This window comes from Lonchura striata, chromosome 5 (assembly GCF_050655825.1).
Source record: "Lonchura striata isolate lonStrDom1 chromosome 5, ASM5065582v1, whole genome shotgun sequence".
NCBI classification, from domain to species: Eukaryota; Metazoa; Chordata; class Aves; order Passeriformes; family Estrildidae; genus Lonchura; species Lonchura striata.
In genome coordinates, this window is record NC_140707.1 from 29,091,038 (window position 1) to 29,108,193 (window position 17,156).

A 17,156-nucleotide genomic window follows, 5' to 3' on the forward strand; every position below is an offset into this window, starting at 1 on the left:
AGGCCAAGGAAATGCTGCTAAGTGCATCCAGAACCAACAACCTTAACATAACTGAAACCTTTTAAGAGTAAATTCTTCCCACTGCTATTTGTTACAGTTTGGTTATTGAGTTTTGGAATGAACGTGGAAAGCCAGGCTCTGACTCTGCCTTGCAACTGTCAATCAAGGATCAGAAATATCTCCAGTTGCAACTCATGGAATAATTCCAACCACAGGAAGCTGTGTCAAATGTAGGACGTGCATCCAAATCTCTTGTCAGAACTAATAACCTCTCCTGCTTCGCCCCATAATTAATGTACCCAGTGGTAACAAACATAATTATTTTCCTCTATATCTACATATATAAATAACAATCTACAGAGCTAAACACTCATCTAAAGAAGTGAATTCTACATTCCAAGGAATGTTACTGACTTTGAAGCCTACTGACAGTTTGCAGTAATAACCCAACACCATCACTCCCTGCCCACCACCTTTACTTGGTGACAGGTGGCTCTGAAGCCCTTCTGCTCCTTACCTCCTTGTAGATGTTGGAAGGATGGTCTCTTCTGCCACACAGGTTAGTGATTGTCTTACAGCAGCTGTCTGGGACTTTCCTCCCGCTGGCCTCTGGAGATTTGATCCACAGGCTGTCGGCCCAGTCGGTGTAGTTATTGCTCCCACAGCACTTGAACTGCGCACACAGAGAGCAAAGGCTGAGCCTGCAAGAACTGCAACCTTTTTGTCCTCCAGCCTCCCACACCAAGCCCTGGGCTTCACCCTCCTTTGCTGACACTCCAGCTATCTCATGGGTTTGTTTTTTTTATAATTATTAGTGACTTTTGTGTTAAGAGTTCCCCAAATGGCCATTTAAATATCAAGTTCATCCATCCTTCAGCAGCTGTGACTTTTGTTTACTGCTGGGACAAACTGTAACCAGAATGCACCTGCAGCTGCCTCAGCTCATAACTGTGTGTTAATGATGCAACAAGATAAGTTTAATTACTAGTTACCATCACAAATGCACCTGCTATGGCACTATGCAAAGAGCAGTCCCTGTGCTTTGTAAATGCCTATGCACAAGGGCCTTTTCTGTGGGGAAAACCTGTCAGAACTGTGTCAGCCCTAATCTGAACCACCCCTGAGCCAGGCACAGAGAACAACAGTGGCAGGAGAGTTCTTCTTTCATTACATCTTGCTCTCTAGGGTACTGAAAAGCTTAATGAAAAATGTCAGCAATTTCTCCAAAGCTTTGAACTGGGAAAGCAGAAGCAGCTGTCAGAGTGACTTGGCAGCTCCACTTCACTGGGAGCAGTTCAGATATCATTTCCCCAGTGTGACTGGTCATGCAATTCAGTGATCATACATACAATTCTGCCAGTTGTATGGCATGGCTCAGGCCTTGCACTTCACCCAGATTTATCTTGAATCAGAACATACACTCAGCTTACAGAAGAAATACCTGCAGGTTGGACGTCAAGAGATGTCTTTTGTGTGCTTGGTTTTAAGCCCTGAAGTTGCATTAATTCTCTTTGCCTCCAGAGACACTCACCTCCTGCTGCAGTTTGTCCACTGCACTGGTAACACTCTCTTCTCCCTCCTTCCGGTACTTCTGGGTCATGGTGTTCTTCAGATTTTGTTTCAGCTCCAGGCTCAGCTGAGTGGAAGAGACAAATGGGATAAAATCACAAGGCAAACTCATTCCTCAGAACGACCCAATGCCCTGCATATATTCCATTGCTTTTGCTCCAAGAGAGGGATGGAGAACCTAGTGGAAGCTACAGCTTCCTTCAAGATTGTCCTCCAAGGCTGGACTGGACAGGCTTATTTCCAAATGATTACAGATCAGACCTCTGCTTTAACAACTGCAGGGAGGTGCTTTGGGATCAAATTTCAACCTGTGTTACATCCTCACATTGTTTCTCACCTTGAATGTGCAAGATTGCCAAGACATGCCTGCAATGAAAGGGAATACAAAAGTGTGCCTGCTTAAACATGAATATGCCTGTGAGACCATGTGCAGTCTTCTCCCTCTAATGCTTGTAAAAAAAATGCTAAAAATTCTATTTTTGTAAAAAATACAAATCACTCTGTCAATGAGCAGGAAGAAATCAAGAGTTCTTGGCATGATGGACTAAAGCCACATAGACCAAAGACCTCTTGTATCATCTTGAAAAAAGATGCCACAGGAGAGAATTAAATGTGTGATTGCAAAAATCACTGCAAGGCCTTTATTGATATAGAGAGACAAAGTCTGATTTTGCAAGAGCAGAATTTCTGAAAGCATCATCATATACCACTGGCATGTTCAAGTGATTGGATTCAAACACTTATTTCTGTGGAGACTCTTTTAATCTAGCTGAATTCTTTTCATCCTTTGCTGACAGCCAAAAAGTGCCAAAGAACCACTTTTTTTTTTTTTTTCATACTGGTTCATGCAGCAACACTGCTTTAGTCCAGCACCTTTGAAATTCCAAGGCTGCTATACCAACATAAATAATGCCAACATGCATTTTAGATGGAGTCAATGGAATAAACCACTGAGCAACATCTTTATATACATTTTATTCTACATAGTAAGGAGTAAATGAGAGGTCAAACATCTGGTTATACTAAACTGTGCAAAATACATTCTGGAGTTTATTCTCCCTTTGAAACACTGCTTTCTCCAATCCCAGGTGCCAGGTGGGGACAACACCTACCTCACAGCAATGATATGAGGCATCATTCATTCATATTTGAAAAATGCTTTGAGATCTTGGGCTGGGAAGCTTTATGGAAATGCAAAGGACTTAGCATAATAGAAAAAAAGGAAAAGGTTCAGCAAGGAAGGCAGAGGCAAATAAAGAGGAGAGTCCGTTAGCAAAATTATTACTTGGGAGAAAAGCAGTTACCTGCGGGCCCGCGGGGAAGAACTGCAGCATGGAACAGAGATAAAGAACCAGTTTAGACACACACATGCAAGCCTTAGACACCAAAGCAAGGGCTGAAATAAAAACAGTGGCAAACAGAGAAAGCAGCCTGCAACCAAGAGAGAAGCGAGATTTATCAGCCAGAGGGCAAAGGGATGTGCAGCTGTTGATCAGAGATGCACTCAAGTGATCTAAAGCACTCAAGGGTACAGTTCTGAATATGCTGTCTCTTATTTCAACCCAGGGATCAGCTCCCCTTCATCCACTGTCACATATGAACATCATGCCTTTGCACAGATGGATGGACAGATCCTGGCTTCCTGCCATGCCTGCCAGGATTGATCTTTTCCTGTTAAATATGCACATTCATACCCCAGATCCCTCCTGGCAGGAGCCAGTACACTTCTTTGGCTCCTTGCAAACCACCAATGCCCATCCAAGGCAAAGCACAGAAGGTCCAAGAGAAAATGGAATGGCAAGGAGTCCTGCCAGTGAAGTCAACAAGATAGGATGTTCAGCTGCTTTTCAGACAGCCATTTGATAACAATCCTAATTTGCCACTTCCAATCAATTTCCAGACATGAGAGCAACTTTGCAGGCTGTTTGTGCCTTGCTGGTTAAACTCCCTTTGAAAGCAAAGTGATGAATTAAGCTCTGCTCTCGGCAACTGCAATAAGTGCCAAGCCAGACCTGCAGCTATAGGGAGCCTGTCCAGTGCCTCCAGCCCCTCAGCTGTGCTGCTCAAGTAAAGCTCTCAAAAAGTTCTTGACCTGAAAGGACCTCTCAGCTGGTTCATTCATTACCTTTGCTGGATGCAGCAGGAACTATTCCTGTGTCCTGAACATGGTAAAGTGGCACTAACGTGATTTCAAGTTGTTTGCACTATGCCTCGAAGGCTTGTCAGAAGAGTTCTTAGATCTACACAGCCTCAAAAACTGTCTTCTACAAGGGTCTGCAGAAAAACAGGGCACAAAGTGCACCACAGGAAGGAGCTCAGCAGCAGGGCTGAGCAGCCCCTTGGAGTAATGACCACCACTTTGTCAAAACCAGTAAATAATCCAAGGTCTTTCATATATGAAGGGGAGTGAGTAGGTGAACCACAATCAGACCTATCTCCCAGGCACCCAGGTCGAATTTTGGCTGGAGAAATGGGATGATAACAAACTGCTCTCTCTCACTTGTTTGAGTCTCCAAGGACTAATATCCACTCACCTGCTGGTAGTAGATATAGGCCAGGATTCCTGCAATGATCTCCAGGAGAAAGATGCATAGCAACAATATGAAGTACTGTAAAATAATGGGAAAAAAGACATTAGAACAGAACATAAGGAGATGCCAGGAGGCAGCTTTACTTTACCTGGTAAAATGCCTGACTCTGTCCTCACCGATGCTTTTCTGCAGCAGTGCTCAAAAGCAGGGGCTGGGATTAAGACTTCAATAGGGTAGGAAAGGAACAATCCCACAGATTAATAAAGAACTACCAAACCAGAGAATAACTGAAGACAAGCAGCAGAAAGTGTAAGTTTAACTCACAGAACCAGAGGGATACAGAGAATGGAAAAGTGCAGGCAACCAAGATAAGATCACTGTACAAAAGAAACCTAGATAGATAACCTAATGACTATACTCAGTACCATAGAAAGCATCTGATTCTGACATCAACACCAAAAAAAATTTAAACTTTTGCTTCTTTTGTCATTGTTTAGGGCATTTCACCAAGTTACTAAGGAGCAATATATGTTATAAAGATAACTCAATAAAGCCACAGAGGGCCCATTTCACCAAATATACAGCACAGCAGCTAAGTATAAAGCATCATTTATGCTCCCAGTGACTTCTGCAGGGCTCAGCCACAGGGCACTGTAGAAGTGGATGGACTTCAGCACTGATGCACAGTCAGCACTGGGACTGTATGTGCTCCTGAAATGGGCTCTAGATGGAAAAGCTCTGCATCTCAAAACCAAAGTGAGAAGAACTCTTAAAAGACTAATAGGAGAACACGACTATTTCCTAAAAGGGCTTAGTGGCAATGAAGTGAAAAGGGTGAGTCCTGCTTACTACAAGGAGAATCAAATGGGCAGTACAAAAGAACTGTTTGGGAGCCCTGTTCTATTCACAAACAAATAAGAAAGCCAAACCCATGAGGAATATGTTCAGTAGATTAAAAGGACTAGGCAGGCCTGAAAAGCCAGGGTGATGCATACACTTCCTGCTTAGGGTCCAAGACAGCTTTTCAGGGAGAACCCCTCTCCTGACAAACAGCCCCTGCCTTGCTCATGGTCAGCAATTAAGAGTTTCTTTACAGATCTAGGCTGTTCTGTGACTGCTATTAAATTAATCTTCCTGTAGATAAAGCTGAAGAAACCCCAGTTCCAGCCATAGCTAAGTTCCTGTAAGAGCTGGCTTCTCCAGTACAGAGTAAAAAAAATATCTCCCATTTTCTGTTTTACCATCAACACTAAGAAAGGTCTGTTACCAACAGATGAGGCAAATGGCTCCCTACAAATGTAACTGGACATCGAACCTGCACAAAAATGACAGTGAAGATCTGGACATAGCAAGGATGCCTTCTGTTGCACAAGGGTTACATCCCCACTGTGCACTCTTTTCACTAGGTATTTCCCAGGCCCTTCTGCAGGAGTAAAATGACACAAATGCTCAGGCTTCCTCCTCCACCCTGCTGGGCTTCAGCAGCTGCAAAGGAAGGACAGCTGGGTTTTATCTGCAGACCGGGCTTTAATCTGAGCACACAATCTCGGCCTTTCACTCCCCTGCCCCAGGCTCTCCCCTGCAGCCGCCTGTACAGGGTACCCATTCATCCCAGGGCAATGAGTCACACACTGGAGTGCAGGATAGCTAAAGGCTGCTCCAAACATTCCCAGGAGGCTGAAAAGGGGCAAGAAAGGGTTGGCAGCCCTTGACACAAAGGCCGGCTCTCTTTCCTTGGGACCTCGTTATGCCTTAACTAACCCAACATTATTTCTCTGCCAAGGAGGGGCAGGAGGATGGCAGGATGCTGAGAACAACCAATGAACTGGAAAGCTTCTTTATTTTTCCTTGCTCTGTGTGATGTCATATGCATTCAGGTAGAGCTAAAGTTATGTCACCACAAGCTCTCTGATCACTGTGCTGGCTTACAGTGGATAAAAACAAACACACATCCAGCAGACCTTACCAAATCTGAGTCACTAGTAAAACCTTGTGAGGGAGGTTAGTGCATCTACCACCCATGAACCCAACCTGTCTCTGCTGATACACTCCACCATTATCTTATTCTCATCCTTCCCTCAGGGCCACTTCCAGATACCATGCTGATATAGGGGAGCAGCAGCTTTTTTCTGGACACACACAGAGCACAGGGCAGCTCTCTCTGCTCTTCAGCTGTAGCTGCAAGGCTTTCCTAGACGTCTGCTCTGGGAGTAGGCCAGTTCTGGCTTGGAACTGTTGGGACATGCCCAACTTGTTTCCCAAGTCAGAAATGTGTGATCACCAGAAGCTCTCTAGCAAACACATGCCTGGACCTGGGTGGGCTCTGAGCAATATTTACCCTGGCTTTAGCTCCAAAACTGAGTCTCCTCAAGATCTAAAGAGCCCAAATTCCAACCAGTTTTGAGTGAGGTACCAAGTGTTTAAGTGTGTTTTCTCTAAATAATTACCTGGAAACATCTTTCTACTACCTGAAAAGAGATAGATAGCAATGATACTCCTAAATCAGCAACCTCACTTCAGTGGGAGGGTTCCAGGCTGAAATGCAGCAGCAACAGAAATCCTAATTCATGTGAGTTGCCTTCTCCCTGTCCAAGACAGCTGACTAGAAAAGGCAGTGCGAGGGGCCAGGCCTGAAGAAAGTCACCTTCTTCCTTTATAAGCAAGATCTCCTATTTGACAGGTTTTTCCCTGGGACTCCTGCTGCATCTTGACTGAAGTATGATACAGCAGTGGTCTGTGTCCTTGTAAAGAGCTGGACTGCAGCATCACAGCCAGCCAGGCTGTAGATCCACTGCCTTGCCTCCTGGAGCCAGAGAAACTCCACCTCTCACTGGTTGTCCAAGCCTTAACAGCACGTGGTTAAAGAAGGCCAGTAAGAAATGACAAAAAAGTAGCACAGCTGTCAGTGATGAGCAATGCAGTACTATGAAAAACCTTGAAGTGGGCTCATAAAACTCAGTTACATACAAGGCAGAAAAAAATTTCACAGCTTCCCAACTTTTCAGGAGGAAAACAATCTAAAAACCAGATATGTATTTTACAAACAGCATCCAAAGCTGTCAGCAATCATTTTTTAAAAGCACCAAGGCAGCACTAGGCAGAGCACAGCTCTGTGCTGCTTATACTGCTCCCTCCCATATTTACAGGGGTCTCTTGTACAGAGGCAAAGTGGGACAGGCTGGCACAGCCCCTGGGGTGACTGTGAAGCTGTCAGGATTACTGTCTGAGCTCAGAGCTGGCAGAGGCCCCCAGCCAGGCTCACCCAGCCCTGGCAAGCACAGCCCTGTCTCAGATTACTCAGGGCAACCAAAGCAGAGCTCAAGCAAGAAGAGACAATAGGTCTGTCACAACCAGCCACTCTGAAAGGACGCGTGGTGTAAGGAGACAGAGTGACCTTTTATTCCCAAGAGACAATTATTAATTTTCTATGGCAGAATAACAAAGAAAACTCCACTGGATTTTCATACGTAGCTTCTGGCTGAGGGAAAAAGACAAAGGGAGATCTCTTTGGCATGGAGAGACAGTGAAGCAAGGCCAAAACCAACTGCTACAGACCAGGAACCCACTGAACAAGCATCAGAAATGCACTCACTGTGTCTCCCTCTATATTTTATTCTCCCTCGCTCGCCCTACTCTGCCTCTCACAGTGATTATCAGGTCTGCACAGCAGTGAAGCATCAGGCTTGCTCACAACTCTTCTTTCTGCTCCTCTATCCAAACTAAAGGGGAGACATGGGGTCAGCCAGGTGAACGAGGATTTGTAAAGGGAGGAGCTGGTGGCTGAAGTATTTTTTTCTGTACCTGTGAAAGCCAAGAGCCAAGGATTGTTATTTCAGTCACTGCACTCACCACTGCAGCCCAGACACTAAAACAGACTGCTGTCACACTACAGACTGAAAGGGAGATTTGAGAGGGAGCAAGCAAAATAGAAACCTCAGGGCTGGTAAAAAACTTCATTGTAGGTGGGTGAGCAGGGAGCTCAGGAAGTAACACAGAGAAAGCTGTAAAAGAAGCAGCAGATTATCAAAATAGTATGGCTCTTTTTTTGTGGAAGCAAGACTAAATTAATTATTTTGAAATTGAAGAAAATATTGGAAATTTTCTGATCTTTGACAACCAAGTGAAAAAGTGTATTAATCTGGCTTGAACCTAATGTCATCAAAAGCTAGTTTCATTACAAGTCTCTCATATTTTCCTCCCTCTTCCCATTTTCCAAACCAGAATATAGAATGGGCAAGGAAAAAGGAAGAGACAAAAGCCATAAGATTTTGTATTGAATAGTTTCAAATAGATGTTCTCACACAAAGCACAGGTATTACAACTACACTTTTTACTCTTGAATCATGCAGCACACTCTTTGTGTGGATGAAAGAAAATGCTGCTGTCTCTTGGGACATGGACAGCACTGCTGCTAGGAGCTGGACACCTTAGTGATATTTGCTCTAGGACAAACAAGGCTTGTGCACGACACAACCAAGATGCTTCTCCCAAATAAAACAATCAAGCAAAACTCACCACTCGTAGCAAATTCCGCCGCTCTTTGAAGGTGGCACAGCACCCAAGGATGCCAGTGACCATGACCACCACCCCAGCCACCACCAGGATATAAGCAGTTGCAGAGTATGTGCTGGAGGACAGCAGGCTGATGTAGTCACTCTTCTCAGCCAGGGTCCAGGTGCCCACTGCCATCACAGCCCCTCCAGCCAGCTGGGGAGAGAGAGAAGCAAGGAAATGAAGGGCAACTGAGGCATGAACTTCCTCACCGCCCACAGCAACTGGACAGGGACAGCAGGATGTACCACAGCTCCATCAGATAGCCAAAGATGATCTACATTAAAAGATGGACTAACTGGGACTGGAACAGGTCTTGAGCTTCAAGACACCCAGTTCAGCACCCCAGGCAGCCTGAGATGGGAGCTATCTAAACCATCCACCTGTGTACAGCAGTTTATACTCAGAGCAGAGTCTTCCCAAATGTAACCACCCTGCGTTTTGGGCAAATAAAACATATCAAATCTGACCAGCCTGACTGGCTAAACTAACCCTTGTGACAAGTGAACACAGAGAATCCAACCATATCCCTAGCAGTCCCCTCTCTCTTTGTAAGTCTTCAGCTTCCAGAGGGTTTTAGGCAGCTTCTGGTAAACTCAGCTTTTCTTAAAGGTCTGATCTGGACACTCCATTGCTCTGTCCCATGCACTGAAATAAAACACAATCCTCTGGCATCAGTAACTTTCGTGGTGGAAAGTATGACTCTAAGAAGATCCACTCTATCTAAGAAGGTGTGTGTCATCTGCCAGCACTCCCTTTGCCATTTCGAGAGGAGGAATGGCAAGACAGTGGAGCCCTCAGGCTCCTGGAAAATGTAAACCAGGTGAAAAATCAAGGCTTATATTCAGGCTTCCTGTCATTTTCTCTGTTTGGTAACATGACCTAGAAACAGCCACATGCTACAGTGTCAAACCATAACTACTGCAGCCTGAGAAGCCAAGCCCGAGGGGTGACATTTCACCCAACAGGACAAAGGCTGTGTCCTATTGATGTCAGCCCTTCTTCCCAAAGACCCCATTACACCCAAGATTTCTGCACTCCTGACTTCAAAATTGCAGTGCCACCTCATTGCCTCTGACACAGACTGAGTTTTCTTACCCAGAAAAAGAAGTTGAAGATGAAGAGAAGGTACTTCAGACAGATGGTCCCACATGTTTCCTTCTTTTCTGTATACTCACGCATCTTTCTGGTTCACTAAGTTCCTAAAAAAAAAAAAAAAAAATCAAAAAACCCAGAACAAATCAGAAAAGCTTGAGTCAGTCAATCACACCACCTCTCCCAGAAGGCCAGCATTACTATCCTCCTCCTGCAAGATCTAACACTTGCAATCTTTTGAAGTAAGCTGGCGAACAAGCCATTCAGCTGACTTCAGGGACACAGGACAGTGTTTGCTCAGATGAAGAGCTCTCCTATCCATTTGGGTGACCTACACACAAGATCTTGCACAGTCCCAGGCCTGTTCTCCAGTAAATCCCAGTCTGGCTTCTGCAGCCTGTAGCTGCTGTTCTGAAGGTGGCAGCAGAAACCTTGGTCTCCAATATTTATGGAATAATGTGTCTCCAAATAATATTATTTTCTCACTGGCATTAGTTACAACTGCCGTAAATAGATCCTTCTCTAAGTTTGGGCTATTTTTGATCTTTACAACTGTAACTGGGAACACACTTGTTATATGTTCAGATGTCCTATCCTTTTTGAACCCCGGCAGTCTGTTGGAGTAATTAATTCTCTTCTTCACTGCTTACTTTCCATGGCCCTTCTCACTGCCTAGCTGTCCCCCAGGGCACTAAGAGACTGTCCCAGCTACTAAGAGGAAGAAACACAACCCTTGGCTTCATATGATCTGACAGCATAAAAATGCCCCTGCAGATATGTAAGGAATGGGATTTTGTTGTGAGTCAGTCCCAGTGCAGTGTTACAGATCTGCTGCACCCTGGAGCACGTTTCTCAGAAGTGGATCTGCAGCAAGCACATCTCCATGTTACTTCATTGCCCATTCATTGCTCAGACCTCAAAGTCTGATCCTCTCAAAAAAGTATTCTCATCACTGCCTGACCAGGCAGACAGGACACAAGCACTGCACAGAGTATTGCTGCCAGCATCACCTGTGTGAGGCAGGATGCAGAAGTGCAACCAAATCCTCACCACTTGCATTCCATTAAAAAATCATCTCTTTCCTCCCACACCAGCCAGCAAGGAATGATGCAAATATTGTGCACCAACATAAGAGTGCAATGTTTTCCTAAACCAGCAATTTCCCTGGAAGCAGGCAGGCAAACAGCCTCTACATTTTTCCAGAGGCATGGAGTTCATGCTTAGTTAAAATACAAAACTTCTTCACACAAGTGATGCAAACTCCCTGCAGTGACCCACTGCAGCTACACCCAGCCATGCAGTACAGATTCATCTACCTTGGCAAAACACCTGACAGCAAAGAAAGTAAGAAATAGCTATACACAGCCAGGCTGCACACCAGGTGACTATCAGCATTGTCTTTGCCACCACACTTCTAATGTCTGGCTTTAGAACCAGATAAACCAAGCTGGGAACAGCGGTTGCCCATTCTGCAGCGTAACTGTATTTTATTTGCAGGAAACTATTTCCTTGTGCTTCATGCCAGCTCACTCAAAAGCCTCAGCCAGGCCCATGCTTTAGAAACTAACAAATGAAGCTAACAAGGAAAGCAAAAGTGTGAGCATGCCAACAGTCCCACCCATGCCCATCCCTGTCACCATTCCACAAGAAAACATTTTTCTCCAGAATAACAGCTGGAAAGAGCAGTTGGCAGCAGAATGCTGCTTCACTGGCAAAGGGAGCAGCTCTGAGGTGGTGGCATAGATGAAGGACAACAACTCTTCAGAGTTATCTCCAAAAGAGATCAGAATCTCCAGCAATGCTCAGATTAATTACCATGTTGCAGCACAAAAGGGCCCCGGGCTTTGGGAAGGAATGGATGCTGCTAGTACTGTATGCACTGACCAGGCTTGCAAATTCTCCATGAGAAGACGACCCAAGAACACAGCATTCATGGAAGGTGACAGATTTACAGTTCCCAAAGGCTTCATTAAGCCACAGAACAAGAATGGCGGCAGCAAGGCAGCCACACACTCCTGCACAACTCAGAACAGGAACCTCAGCAGAGATCTGAGAGGTCTTGCAGCCCCCCCTTCTAACATCAGGGCTGTATGCAGAGGAATAGGCACTGCAGACTTGCAGAGACTGACCAGGGGATGATAACCACACTTTCTGTCCTTAGGCTCCTTGGTCCAGTTTCCCTCTTGCTCCTGAGGATTTTAGGAACCAACCTGCCTTCATTCCTTCCATCCGTCCATCTGTTCATCCCCTACATATCACCATAGAGCAGGTGCTGAGCCCTAGAACGGGATACTAACTTGTCCCTCCTTCTGATCCAAGAACTCAGAAATCCCAGTCACAGCTCCATCTAGTCCAGGTGAGGACTGGGCAGATGCACAGCTGAGACTTGCACCAGATGACAGACAGTCTGAAATCCCCCTCAAGACTGCAGGTCCTGCTCCACCCAGCACTGGGGACAGGCCTTTCAGGCAGCCTGGCTTTGCTGCTGGCAGGAGAGGATATGCCTGTTTCCAGAAAGCTGGCAGGGAACAGCTGCAGGTTTATAAAGCAGGGTGAATCACCAGAGATGGCAGACCATGAATCAGAAAGCAATCAGGGCTGTCTCCTGTTTGATCTATCCTTCCTAGCCAGGAGCAGAGCTGATGGCATTGGCTGCCTCTGCATGCTTAATGACTCACGCAGCCAACTATTGGGGAAAGGCAGCTCTCCAGACCCTCTTTTTGGAAGTCCTGTTTGTGCTCCTTGCCTCACACAGGGCGATCGGCTGCCTCCCATCACCTGCAAAGACAGGGTCAGGCTTCAGGGAGCTATCCTGGTCTTCAGGGAAAGCAAGAGAAGGCAGGACACTACAGTCAAATGCTTTCCACAAGGAGCCCTGGCAGCAGGAGGGGGGAACCACAATCTGCTTCCCAGGTTTAGGGTCACTTCAGACTCTGAGCCTCATGGTCCCAAAAAGCACAGAGGTGTTGATCAGTGTCACAGCACCTGGATGAACATGGGGACCTCATCCTGAATTCACTGACATAGCCAGGGTCTCTTGCCTTCAGTCATCCTTACAACAAACTCTCAGAACTAATATGAATCACTCTTGAAACCAGACAAGAAGCAGCAACACTAATTAACACACATAATTCTGTTCTATTTTAAACACTGAGAAAAAAACCTGTTCTGAATCATTATCAATAATTACACATGAACTCTCTGATGAACAGGAAATGGAAAGCTCTGCCACGGGAGTATATTTACAATTACATAAAAACATATTAATTAAACATGAACTTCATAACGGGAAGTACTTTGCTAATTGAAAAGGTGGTTAGAAGACTAAAAGTACTTCCATAATGAAGTTTACTTGGTCCAGTCCAACAGACAGTAGCTTCATCAGCAAGTTAAATTTCTGCAAACAATCAAGGAATACAGGCTGTGAAATTTAGTCACACAATGGAAAGAAGTATTTTTATGGAAGTCACGAGAATCAACAAGAGGTTCCTACTATGCCCACACACACTGCAACAGAAACAACAGAGAGCAATAATTCTCTAAAGAAAACAAAATGCATTAAGCTGAGAGGAAAAAAACAAGTGACAGAACCTGAAGATGAAAAGGAGGGGTACCAGTCTGAAGATTAATTCAAGAAACTGGGAGCTGAACAGCTTGAATCCAGCTTCCCACTCTGACACAGATTTTGTGCATAGATTTGGGCAAGTCCCTCAGTCTGACCCTTGCCCCTCTATTCCTCCCCAGTGCAAGACCCTCATCTTTCTCTAAACCCAGTGATTTTATGAGGATCTGCACTGAGAAACTCTGCTGCTGGAGGAACGCCAAGAAGCACAGCAGGCTCCAGGTAACTGGCAAATTGGCAAAAGCCCGACAGCAACATGATTTCACGGAATCAAAAGTGCTTTTGCCAGGAAAGACTACTTCAGCCAGTGAACTGGAATAACCTCTTTTATGATTTGTAAAATACATACTTATAATGAGAGGAATGCCTGGTAAAACAATTTTGGCAATAATTTATGAGGTTTACTGGTTCAAATACATCAGAGATTGAGAGATGCTAACAATGAGGTATACGAGTAACAGTGAATAATAGCAGAATAACAGTGAAGCAAGGAGGAACCTATGCAAACATCTCAAATATATAAAAAAAGATAAAGAGTGAGCTCATCCTGCCCTGTGTGACTGCAAGCCACAACCTCCTAGGAGGGTAAGAATATACAGTGCATGACTGCCAGGCAAGGCTGGGATCACATCAAACATGAAACCATTCTATGGTCTGATTTTCTTAGGCTCTCATCCTACCATGACTGAACACTCTAGGACAAACTGGACCACAAGAACTCACCGGAAGTTGAGCAGCATGGCTCAACTGGGTGCTGAGCATCTGGGAACACAAGCACTTCACAGACAACTGTGAGACTTAAAATTTCAGTGGCAGGACTTTCTCTCTGTGTTCCATACACCACTGTATTTTTCTTTGGAGACCCAAAGGCACAGAGGCATGCAGATACAGCCCAGCTCAGAAAGCATATGACATGCACACACACTCCTGCTGGAGAGACATTCATTTATTCATCCCAGACACTGCTTGGTACATTTGCCTCAACTTGCACAGTAACAGCACTTAATTAAACAGCAAAGAAAGCCAGGCCTGCAGGCTTTTTCTGCTTAACCTGCCCTAAAGCAGCATCTGACAGATGGGGAAGAAACAATGCCAAAGAAAATGAACAGCTCCCAGGCCATTAAAAGCATCATTATTTAAAAGTATTGATTTTTGAGTGATAGCAAGCAAATTGGTATCCAACACATCAGTGACAACTATTCCACAAGATAACTCACACACCACAACTTAGATAACGTCTAACATCTTTACCAAAGCACACAAGAAAGACTTCCTGCAGGAAACCTCACTGCATCTATGCTGTAACAAAAGTGCAACCACTGGGCACACTGCTGGCCTGGAGGGAAGTGTTCCACTGGAGACTATCTGAGCTGGGCCAGATAATCCTGGCAGCAATCAGCAAACAAAGCAGACGTCCTTCCCTTGGTATGTGCAATGCAGGTGTGGGCCAATAACTTTAATCTTCAGCAAACTCACTGACATTCTTTGTCAAGGCTAAACTCCAGCCTTTGAAAGCATGACCTCTCTTGAGTTCCCTCTCTGTAAGATGAAAACATTACCACTGACACTTTACCCACCCCACTGAACTTCCTCGGAAAGGGCCTCCAGCTGCTTCTTGCCTGCCAGAAAACAGCTAAAAGTAATTTAAGTAAAGCCTTCCCAGGAGAGGAATTCTAAAGCTTGCAGGTAAAGAGGTCAAATTCACACTGTGTGCCATTATCCACCCCAAACTGACAGCCAACATGGATCAGCAGTCTTGACACTGACCTTTTATCACCAAAGCAGATGACAGCACCAGTGCAAATGTTCAGTCCTCTTCAAAAGCTTTTTTCCACCCCCTCTCTTCTTGCTGACTCTAGTCTGCTGCTGGATTTAAGAAAGCAGAAAGCTAAAGGACAAAAGAGAGATGCAGAGAATCATGAACTATGCCAAAGACTACTCTGAAATCAATATATGATTATATGCTTTGCCATCAAGCCCTTCAAGTAGAGAGCACATGATTTCAGAATACCTCTTATGAATGAATTTGATTAAACTGCAAACTGTGCACTGCATAACAGGAAAGAGCTCAACTGCAGCAGGGGAAGCATGAACATTTCTGCTGGTAGAAAGCTGTCAGAACAGGTTTGTATTTACTGCTGCATCCTGTAAATGCTGCTATCAATTCTGTCAAGACTGTGTACACAAAATGATAGCTCATTCTGGTGCAAAAGGCCTGAAAACAACTCCATGAGAAAGCTCAGGAAGATCCTTCTGTGCAGTGCAAAGCCATTCTTAGTATTAGTGACTTGAAGTGATCAAGTTTTCAATCTGGTCATGGGCAACCCCATCCTCTCTCCTTCCTCAGCTCTCCCTTCTGATGAAGCCATGTAGCCACTGATAGCCACACTCCAGTCACAGGATTCATCCCATCAAGATTCAGTCATGGCAAGTAGGTTGTGACTTTCTAGCAGCACAGTGGCCTCCAACTCCTCCCATTTGTTGCCCACACTGAGTGTACCAGTGCAGAGAGACACCTCACCTGGGCTATCAGCCACATCACCTTTTTAGAAATATCCTCCAGTGTACCCAGCACATGGCAGAGCAACGAGCTGAGGGCCCTTGCTAGCACTCCATCCCTCTAATCCTGGCGTGTCATCCCAGAGCTTGTCATTTCTGTGGAGACAGCTAGGCTGCATAAGTCTGCTGTACTGGCAATGGCCTCTAGCATCCCTTCTTTCCCCTGCTTTTCTCAGGTAGAGAGTCCCAAACTAGCACAGTATGGACACACACCTTCTTTTATAACCAGCTTGGATTTCCCCTGCTTCCATTCCCTTTGAAAAATGATGCAAATAAGATCCAGAAATTTGTTGATTCACATTACTACAAAGCCTGTAGACCACAAAAACATCTCTTCAGAGAAACAAGTGGAAATTCCATTTCTTGCGCCACTAGAAAGAAGGCCAAACAAAGTTCCTGGGTTTGTTAATTAAAGGTCAGATAAGGGAACTTTCTGAAGAACTAGGGAGAGGAGAAAAGGCACAGTCACCTAGAAGGCAAGCAATAGCTCTTAAGAATCCTCCAAGACCAGCCCCAGTGCCCTGCCCTTTATTCATCTGCTTCATGCAGCTCTCACGCTCCTGGCTTTTCAGAAGGGAAAGCTGACCCAGGACACAAAGCTCAGTGCTTTGTTTTCCATCTCAGAATGTTGGAACGTGCTGCAAAGTCAAAGTACTTGTGCCTTGCACTGGAGAGAATGCAAAACACAAGTCAGAGGAGGAAAAGCTCCTTCTAAAGAATTGTAATTGAAATTTAGAGGGGAGGGGAGGGGAGGGGCAGGCACACAGAACAGATTTTGATCAAAAATCCTCCTCCTTATATCTCTGGCGGATCCTGCTTGACCCTACCTCTTGACTGGGAGAGCACTTTTCCAAAGAACTGAAAGTGGGTAAATTTGCTCCCATTCTGGGAGTCTGGGAGGATCCCATATCAACAGTCTGTGTCGAAGCAACATCTCCATGGGCACATGACAGCCCGACTGTCACCCCTCAGAATGTTTGCCAAATCTTCCTTTCTTCTGCCCTGGCTCAAGGTGCTGTGTTTCAAATAGACCCCTCAAGAAAGACGTAGCTCCCAAACTCCTGCTAATTTTGATACGAGCCAGGTATCCAGAGAGGAGCTGCATGCCTAATACACCTGAGCAGTCACCTGCTCTTTGAGACAAGGCTGTCTCTCCAGAGAAGAGCACTCACACCTTTCACTCTTATTTTCAACACTGTTTACTCCCCAGGGGAGGGGCTCACTGAAGC

At 45.2% G+C, this 17,156-nt stretch overlaps 1 protein-coding gene across 6 annotated transcripts in view; it reads right to left on the reverse strand.

Moving 5' to 3' along the window:
• CD151 (CD151 molecule (Raph blood group)) overlaps positions 1 to 17,156 on the reverse strand; it is a 32,400-nt gene that overhangs the window by 3,332 nt on the left and 11,912 nt on the right. For 3 of the 6 annotated variants that reach the window (XM_021555111.3, XM_085581633.1, XM_085581632.1), the window contains exons 2-7: positions 15,136 to 15,256; positions 9,750 to 9,853; positions 8,616 to 8,807; positions 4,104 to 4,178; positions 1,532 to 1,636; positions 518 to 673 (exon numbers count right to left, since the gene is read on the reverse strand). In XM_021555111.3, coding sequence (XP_021410786.1) covers positions 518 to 673; positions 1,532 to 1,636; positions 4,104 to 4,178; positions 8,616 to 8,807; positions 9,750 to 9,833 — 612 coding nt within the window. In that variant the 5' untranslated portion in view covers positions 9,834 to 9,853; positions 15,136 to 15,256. The remainder of the gene's footprint in view (positions 1 to 517; positions 674 to 1,531; positions 1,637 to 4,103; positions 4,179 to 8,615; positions 8,808 to 9,749; positions 9,854 to 15,135; positions 15,257 to 17,156) is intronic. The other 3 variants (XM_085581635.1, XM_021555114.3, XM_085581634.1) reach the window with 1 other exon arrangement.